At 36.4% G+C, this 9,888-nt stretch overlaps 1 protein-coding gene across 1 annotated transcript; it reads right to left on the reverse strand.

The window, feature by feature from the left end:
- Positions 1-4,465: 4,465 nt before the first annotated feature.
- On the reverse strand, positions 4,466-9,071 carry LOC112317574 (olfactory receptor 51J1). Its single transcript, XM_024574655.3, has 2 exons — positions 8,767-9,071; positions 4,466-5,965 (listed from the first exon to the last, which is right to left on the reverse strand). Exon 2 carries the CDS (start codon positions 5,931-5,933, stop codon positions 4,980-4,982), a length of 954 nt encoding a protein of 317 aa, XP_024430423.2. The 5' UTR covers positions 5,934-5,965; positions 8,767-9,071; the 3' UTR covers positions 4,466-4,979.
- Positions 9,072-9,888: the final 817 nt, after the last annotated feature.

Genomic DNA, 9,888 nt, shown 5'->3' on the forward strand with positions numbered 1-9,888 from the left:
GTTCCTTGACTACGGTTCCCCTTCTTTCCCCCATTATCCCCTCCCCACTTCCCTCTGGTTACTGTCAGTTTGTTCTTTATGTCAATGTCTCTGGTTCTATGTTGCTCACTTGTTTGCTTTGTTGATTAGGTTCCACTTATAGGTGAGATCACATGGTATTTGTCTTTCACTGCCTGGCTTATGCTAAGTGAAATAATCCATATACAAAGTTCTTTTGGAATATAATCATGCTCATTTATTGTTGCATTGTCTGTGGCTACAGTGGCCACACTACGGTGGCCCAACTGAGTAGTTCTGAAAGAAGCTGTATCACCCACAAAACCTAAAATATTTACTCTCTGGTCCTTCACAGAAAAAAATATTGCCAACCTATGACATAGTAGTAAATGTCCAAAGAGTTAAGCAAATTTCAAAGAAATGGAGATACAAATATTCTCATGCTTATGAAATGCTTTTCACTCTCACTTAAAGTAGAATGTAATTGAAATCAAATTGAGATAGTTTTTTTATTCATAATATTACCAAAATTTTAAATAATGTTAAAACAGAGTGGTTGGCAAAGGAATGATGAAAGAAACACTTTCACAATTGCTGATGGGATAGTTAGTAGTATGACTTATATGAGAGGAAATTACAATACTCTAGCTATAAAAATTATAAATACACACAATTATTTATTCAGCAATTCCAATTTAAAAAATTAGTTTATGAGTGCATTCCTATGTGTTAAAATTGACATGTGTATACAAGATTATTAACTATAATATTATTTATGAGAGCACCAAAAGTGGAAGCAAACCAGATATTCCTTAACTGGGAACTGAAATAAATTCTGGTAATATACAACATACTCTAATAAATAAATAAAATATTATGTAGATGCAAAAATAAATGATAATGTTCTTTATGTATTGGTTATGAATTATCTCAAAGATATATGTTTACATTAAAATCCAGTAGAGGACAGTGCATAATTTTCACTAGAAAAAGTATAATGCACATACTGTATTTTGCTGTGTATAATGTGCACTTTTTTGCCCAAATTTTTGAGGGAAAAATGAGGATGCACATTACACGTGGGTAGTTCTAATTTTGTATCTATAGAAATGTTTTTAATTCTCTAATTCATGCTTATGCAGTAAAAGTGAAACTCTAGAAAGCAGTAATGATATCCGTATGCAAAATAATACCCTGGAATACGATAATCGGTTTTGTTTCTATATATAAATAAATAAATAATTGAATGAAAAATAGTAAGAATTTTTTCCTGAAAGTTTGGGCCCAAAATGTGGGTACACACAATACAAGATAAAATATGGTAATTTCTTGTTTATGTATAAATGCTTTCCTAAAAAGAAATATTTCCTAAAAGAAATATAATAATAAAAATTGTTGACTTTGGAGAATTATCAGGATTATTAAAATATAGTGACTTAAGTTTATATTTTCAATATATGCAGTTGAATAGGAAGTTCAACTCTGTGAATGTCTAACATTGTCAATATTTACACATAAATGTAAATTTAACACAATTGAAACTGCATGTAGTGTCTTGTGCTTCTTGAATATTTGGCTCATGCTTTATATCTGTTTTGGAAAATATTTATGTTATTATATTCAAATATCACTTTTCCCCAGGAAATTCTCTTTCTGAGGCTCCAATTAGATGTGTATTTAACCTTTCCAGCAAATACCATGTCCATTAAGGATTTTTTCTTTTTTTTTCAAACTTATGATTTACTTTCTTCTACATTCTTGAATATACTGAGCCAGTCCAGATCCATACACTGCAATTTTACAAAAAAATGGAAAAAATGAAATAAACCAAAAATGGATTACATCTTATATATTTTTTCACATCTCATGATGATGCCGACTTTACCGTGGGGTAATTTCTTTTTTCACGAAAGTCTATACTCCAATGTTGTGCTATCTTGTTCTGAATAACAGGAAATCATCCAAGGATTTTCAATTTGTTACATAGTAGCAGAATTCCTATTTTTCAACCTGATAATCTCCTGTAAATGTGTGATCCATGACACTCATGAACTTAGGTTTCAGAGCTAAATAATTCTCCAATTAAAAGTAAAAATATTTAAAGTAGAAAAAAAGAAAAGACAAATCTCCAATTTCCCCGTATTGTACAAGAACACAGAGATGTGATGCACTGAGTTCCCAGGCGCCCTGCCTTGGCTCCTCACTAGTTAGAAGACTGGCTGCTTTCTTTAACCACCAAGTGAAAGCTGTACTTCATACATCGCGAGGGATGGGAGGAGTTTTGGGACATGCCCTGGACAGCAAACTGGCCACGGTTATAGCAGGGGTGCCCTGGTCGTAGCTCTGATTCAGGCTGTGCCTTTTTTATCTCTCAACACCTTCTCATGAGGAAATGGGAAGGTACTGGGCATGGTGTCATGGACCTTAGCCAAAAGCTCACTGATTATCTGTACATATAAGAAAGCACCCCACATCGATCTACAAAGGTAATACTCATCCTTTCTCACAGCTACCTAATACAGTGTGGATACATATGATGGCTTTTATTATTATTATTTCATCATTTTTTGTTATTCTGTTACAGTTGTCTCAATTTATTTTTTCATTGTCTTTATCTTTTCACATCTTTATATTCTGGATTATTTTCCAAATTATTTTTCAAAACTTTGATTCTTTCTTCATTTGTGTCTAATATGATTAAACCTATCCATTCAGCTTTTAATTTCAGTTTTTTTAGTTCTATAATTTCCATTTTATTTTTATTTAGTTTTACTTTGTGGCTTGAAATCTACATCTTGCAATTCAAGTTCTAGGCATAATTATTCAAACTTATTTTAAACGTTTGAGTATTTTAACTCCAATAGCTGGATCTTTCATTGATCTACCCCTTTTGCCTTTTTTTTCCTCTTGGTTTCTTCAATCCTTGTATTTTGCATATCCGGTTATACTTTAATGAAGGTCATAACAATTATAAGGATAATTTGAGATGCTGATTAATATCTTTCTGATGAAAGTATTACATCTGATTAAAGTGACCAACCACCTCAGTTTGTGGCTAAAGAGTTTTCCAGGATGTTGTACTTTCTGAGATAAAGTGAGGAAAGTCCTAGAAAAAAACTGAGATTGTTGGTCACCTTAATGTTAATTTTAGTAAAATTAGGTAGTGAGTTGATTTAACTAATTATATTAGGCTAAGACTATTTCTACTTTTCTCTCACTTCAAAGTGTAAATTTTCTAGAATCCAAGTAATTGCCTAGGAATTTACTGGTCCTCCCCACTCCTGGAGGGTCTTGGTGTTTCTCTACATTCCAGCCTTTTCATACTACTGTGAGCTCTTATCATTTTATCAGCTATTATTTTTAAATCGACAAATTCCTAAAGTGGGAAAATAGCACAAAATATAACACTTACTTTTCTGTTTCCCTTGTCTTTGGAATCTTTATATTCCCATTTCACTGGATGTTCTTTGAAGTTGTTTACAAAATACTTCTCTAACTTTTCTAATTGTTCTTGGTAGGCAGATTACTTTGAAACAAACTAACATTGCAATGCATGTGGAAATGCCTATAATATTTCATGATTTTTTCTCAAGTGTTCTAATTTACAGTTTAGCTTCATAACTATCTGAATTAAATGATTTGTCATTTTGCCCTGTTGAAGAAATAAAAGGATCAAGAAAGTTTCAAAATGTCTAAATTTTAAGTTAGAATAGGAAATATAATGGCAGGAAAAGATGGAATCAATCTTGATATTTTTCTATAGAGTCATTGGGTTCTGCTCATTATGGAATTTTATAGACAACCAGAGACTTCTAGAAACTTCATTGCATGATTTTCTAGGAGATTGTTTCTGAGACTGGACCTCAGGAAAATAAAGTGATAAAGATTATAAAAATGAAGCTGGAAAAATTATTTCTAAGCTTCACAAGGAAAGAAAGGGACCTGGTCTCTGGTCACCATTTTATCTCTAGGCCCTAGATTTGTACCTGACACACTGAGCATGGTCAAGTAATGCTCCTTAACTAACTAGTAGAAAGGATCCTGAAATCTTCAGTTCTTGCTCAATTGACAGCATAGTTTAGAGGTTAATAACTTAGACTCTGGAGTTTGACCCAAATAGATTCCAGTGCAAGCTCTTAGATGTGTAGATTTGAGCGAGTTGATTACTATTTCTACACAACTGCTTTTCATCTGAAAAATAATAATTGCATTAATCCTACCCCATAGGGTTGTTGTGGGGAGTGGCTAAAATGAAGCACCTAGTGTTCATTTGCATCTCAAAAGTCTTAGTTCCTTTCCCTGAAAGTACAAATGTAAAATTTTTTTTACATTATTTCTAATGTCTGCAAAGAAATATCTATTCAGACAGAAAGTGTTCATGTCCACAAAGGGATTCTTGTTTTTTTGAAAGATTCTGCATCCTGGATGGGAGACTTTCAAAATATTGCATAATGAGCAAGATTTGTAATCTTTGGGACTCTTAGTTTGGAACCTTGGTAAAGATGGGTGAATGCCACATCAGATCCAGTATTGGAAACCTTCTTTGAGCTAGCTAGTGTGTTCTACTGCCATTGAGCTCATACCAACAACGCAAGAGAAGGTAATCAATCCATTTCAATTTCTTTTCTCCTCTAATACAGGGATCAACAGATTTCCCAGAACACTTTCCAATTCCTGAGTACCTTTTCCTTATGGGAAGTGCTATATTTTCATAGCCAATCTTCCTTTCATTCCTGCTCCAGCTATGTAAGGTAACAGAAAACTTCTTGTCAAAGATGTTTTAAAGTAACATCAATTCTTTATATTGTTCTGTTCTGTTAAACATAATCCAACCTCATTTTCACTCCCACTCCAGTTCCTGGCTAGATTATGGAGAGCCTCCTGTTGGGTACTGTATTTTAAGGTAGCACCATCTTCATAATGTGCTATCTAAAAACCACTTGTGATTATAGAAAAAAGCCCCTTCCTACTTTGCACTTTGTCTAAACTCTGGATCTCTTCTCTGACAGCATTCGGACAATGCTATGACGGATTTCTTTAGTCTTAATGCTATACACAATAGGGTTGACAAGGGGTGGGAAGAATAGGTAAGCATTGGCCATCAGAGAATGCAGCAAAGGGGACACATGGTGTCCAAAGCGGTGCACCATTGATAAGCTGATCATAGGCACGTAATAAACGAGCACAGCACAGATATGTGAGCTGCATGTGTTGAGTGCCTTCTTACGCTCCTCCCCAGTGGCAATAGTCAGTACTGTGTGAAGTATATGCCCATAGGAGACCACAATGAGCAGCGAATCCAGCCCAAAGGTGGTGGTAACAATGAAAAGCCCATAGATATTGTTGATAGAAATGTCCCCACAAGGTAGATGGATGAGGTTGGGGTGAAGGCAATAAGAATGGGAGAGGACATTATGGCCACAGAAGGGCAGGCGCCGTAAGAGCATGGGCAATGGGGCCATGAGCATAATGCTTTTCAGCCCAATGATGGCTCCTGTGCCAAAGATGCGGGGCAGGGTTAGGATGGCTGTATAGTGCAGTGGACTGTAGATAGCCACAAATCGATCGACAGACATAGCCAGCAACACAGCTGACTCCATAATGGAGAAAGAATGAATGGAGAACATCTGGAGAAGACATTGATCAAAGCTAATCTCAGTGGCGCCAAAAAGGAAGATGCCTAGCACTGTAGGCAGAGTGGATGCAGAGACACCAATTTCAGCCACTGCCAACATGGCAAGAAAGAGGTACATGGGCTGGTGTAGAGCAGAGTTCATTCTGATGACATGAAGAATGGTGCCATTGCCAAGGAAGATGATAATGTACATCAGGCTGAAGGGGATGGACATCCAGATGTGCTCTGCCTCCAGTCCTGGGATGCCAACCAGAATGAATGTTGTAGGTAAGAACTCCAGAGAGCTATTGGAGTTCTTCATGTTGAAATCTCATTCCGTGGGGTCAGTGTTACCTTGAAAATTAGAAACAAACTAGTAAGATAACATTATAATGGAAAAGGACACCTGGATACTGAGGAAAGGGAAGGAGAAAACAAAGCTCACGGATACAGGTGACCAAATGTCTCATACCTGAAAACTGACAGGTGACCACTGTCATGAAATTCCCACTATTAATGGGGTTGCAGTCTCCATCAGAGAGAAGTTCATGACTGATAGAAAACTATCCCTTTTGGTTGTAGTTCTCCTTGGATCTGTTAAGGGTGAAATGACTGCCTTGTCTTGCTGTGAATATACCTGACCCTAGAAGGCTGCTGGGGAAACTGTCATGTGGAGGCAATTTCAGCATAAGATATGGACTAATATCAGAAATAGGTGAACAGAGATATTATTGGTAAATATATAGATATAAGTCAAAAGCACAGTATATAAAAGCCAGCTAAAACATTTCAATACTTGATAAATAAATACAGATATCCTTGAGGTGTGAAGCAAAACTGAGAAGTGGCAGTGGCCAGAGCCTGGAGCAAGTGACTGGAAAATTAAAGTAGAAAACAATGGAGATTGGACCCACATGGGTTTCAGCTGTCTGGGTCTTGAAATGACTAGGAAGCAACTGGAAAGATTATGTGTAAAGGGCAGAATCAGGAGGAGACAGGAATCAAGTTTGGTGGATTTGTACATAGACTTTAAGGCTTATGAAAGTACTCTGTCATGATGATATCCAAATATCTTGACTCACAGTTCTCAAAGACAGCCTACCTTACCTGTTGGGACTTCTTTCTGGCTTAGACACACCTCTGAATACACTGAAACAACGTTGGGAATGGACTTTCAAGAAAGGTTCTCCCGGGCAGGAGAAGGCAACAGAGGGGAGAAAAAACCACCTCCCAAAATTGGGTGTGTTGTAAACTGAGTACTGTCTGGACCTGTACAGGAATAACAGTAGAATCCTGAGCCCACAGGGTAAAAAGGGTCTCTGAAGGTATTTTTCATCTCATTCATCCTACCCCACACACATATCTGCTCATATATTTGCACATGCACATTTTTTTGCTCACATATTTGCACATGCACATTTTTCCATACTTGCTGAAATCCTGTATGCATCTTCCCTGGTATGAACTCTGCATTCAGCTGCAGCTGGACTTACAGGGACCTTACTGTCATATGCTGATTATTAAGTTATTTGCTCTGTACATCTGTAACCAATCAGCACTCCTTTATGCCATGTGCCAAACAGGATCCTGGCAACACAGAATACTGGCCCTACTCAGAAAATCTTCTTTGCAACTTTTAACTACAGTCAAAGAACACATATTCCACAAATATTCAAATATAGTCATGACATACCCTGAAGTCTTTCTAAGCTCGTTATAATTAAGTGCTACAAAAGAGAAGTTCAGAATACAATAGGAAGTTCCTAGAGGGGAAAACCTAGTTAATTTTTAAAAGTTAGGAAAAGCTTTCCTCAGAAAGTAATATTTCAGCCAACATTCAATTAATTAGTAGAATTTTTCCAGGCAAAGTGGAAAGGTTGGCTGTAATACGATGCAGAAAAAATTACCATGTCAGTGCATGTATAAGAACGCACTGTGACAAGAAATAAAAGACAACATGGAGGAAGTAAAAATGGTTGATTTACTAGGATTTTAAAATTATAGATTTTTTCATAACTTTAACTTTCATGAAAATATGAGAGAAAAATATTTTTTAAAAAAGTTAATTGCCTGCACCTCTCATGACCTGATGCACTTTATCTCAGCAAATTCTAGCTTAGGGAAAATTGTGTTGTGGGCTGTGCTCAGAATTAGGGTATGAAAATTTCAGGACAAATTTTGACCTCTAGAAATAATCACATGTCAGAACTTCTCATGGCTGAGGGATTTGAGGGACAACTCTCTTCCCTGAGTGTTATGGTCTTTCCTATGTTCTCTTCTCACTTCCAAAAGCCCAACATATCGCTCTTAACTCTTTAAATAGACTATATATTGATTTGCCTGTAGTTGAACAGCTGTTATTTCTGCATGTGGCTTCACTGCCCACTTGACCCTATGCACCCTATTTCTTGCCTATACCATCTACACAACCTGAAGGTAGAAGGGACACATCTTGATTGATGCTTGAACCTAAGGTCTTCCCTCCCTTGTTATCAGCTGTATTCTCTGCCTCTACATGCTCTTTGGTTTCCTTTTTTATTTTCCTATCTTTTTTGCTTTATTGCATCCTTCCACTTCTCTAACTTCAGAGTTTTCACAGTCAAACAGGGATAGGGTCTTCTTCAAAAAGATCTTAAAAGGCAATCATCCCTCCCGAGTTTAGTATTTGTATAACAAGAGCATTTCAGGTTGGGAAGAGTTAAAATAAATCATTTAGTCTACAGCCCACTGTAACAGGATACACAATAAATACACAGAAAGAAGAGAGTGTGATGAGGTGGATACTACAATCCCTGGATGTAAAAGGAATCTGAGGTGAATGTTTTGTACAGTATAACTTTACCTACTTAAGCTTTTGTGAAGCTCTGTTTCCTTATTTTTAAGGACAGAGATGCTAATACCTCAGAGAGTGGCTCTGACTATTTCATATGAGATTTTAGCAAGCAGTAAATATTTGTACCCCCACTTTTTCTTCCCCTTCTGTCAGGCATTCTCAGAAGAGATTGATTAAAGACAGATTTAAAATTTCTGGTAATGTTATCTTTCCTTATCATTGCCTCACTGATACTCAGACCACATTTCTGAGGGAAACAAGGAAACAAGGATGCAACTTACTGATGAGCATACAAAGGTGATGTATTGAATGCTTAACTCACCTAAGATGTTACAATGGCAAAACTATTTCTGGAAACCATGACATCGTCTGATGTTGTCCTTTCATTCTTCACTTGCCATCAAGTTTTTAAAAAGCTTCTTCTCATTCTATCCCACAGATTCAAGAAGTAGGGAGCTGGCTACTGAAGAGGGAAAAGCCTAGAGGGCTGATTATGGGGTAGAGTTGGCACTCCTTCTGAAAGCTGCTTCAGAAGTCAGGGCTGGGAAAGTATGGCCTTAGACACTCACCACAAGCAGAGCTGGCCTCTCAGTATTGAGTGAGAAAAGGGAAGCTCACTTCAGCAAGTCTCTGCACATTGACATTAACATCTCCCTAGTCTTGGGGCTGGGATGCTTCTTCTTTCTTTGTAAGCTGATCAGCTGTGGAGAGTTGAGGAATGGAAAGGCACTTGGGTTCCCTAAGGAGCAATTATCCAGGTAACTACATCACCTTTTCTCAATGTCCAGGGACCCTAAGGGAAATAAGCAATGATATAGAGTCAGTACTTCTGTGAAATGAGTATAATAATAGTATTCACCTACTAGGAAAATAAAATAATTGACAAATATAAATTGTTTTAAAAAGTGTTTGGTTCATAAAAAGTCTACCATACGTGTTAGCTAACACTATAACTATTGTTTACTAGAGAAATAATATAGTAATCTATTATAGCCATCAATCTTCACTTTTATCACTTTTATAAACATACATTTAACAAGTAATGAGCAGTGCACAAAGTTGTTGGTATCTAGAGCACAGGAAGGGTGTTTAATATCAGAAGGTGACAGAATCTAAGTGTTAAACAATTGTAAATAAAATTTCCATATTGGTTGGGGGCAGGTGATGGGGAGATTGTTCAGAAAGGTGTAATAAGTAGGTATTCCTAGCATAAGGTGACTAGACAGAGTTAACAGAAAGTGAACATATGCAGAACCCAATTTTACAGAGATTTTAAAATTGCTGAACCAATGAGATTGGGTTATTTATAGATTTTTTTGACTAGTTTTCTGACTGACAAAAGAAAGAAAGATTTGGCTTGAAAATTTACTGTGACATATTTATGGGACTTTAAAAATCGTTCTGAAAAAATATTTTTCATGGTTCTGTGAGGAGATGCTTTAAA

This window comes from Desmodus rotundus, chromosome 5 (genome assembly GCF_022682495.2).
Source record: "Desmodus rotundus isolate HL8 chromosome 5, HLdesRot8A.1, whole genome shotgun sequence".
NCBI lineage: Eukaryota > Metazoa > Chordata > Mammalia > Chiroptera > Phyllostomidae > Desmodus > Desmodus rotundus.

Coding starts and splice junctions, on each gene's coding strand:
- LOC112317574 (XM_024574655.3), bottom strand. CDS start 5,933: ATGAAGAACTCCAATAGCTCTCTGGAGTTCTTACCTACAACATTCATT.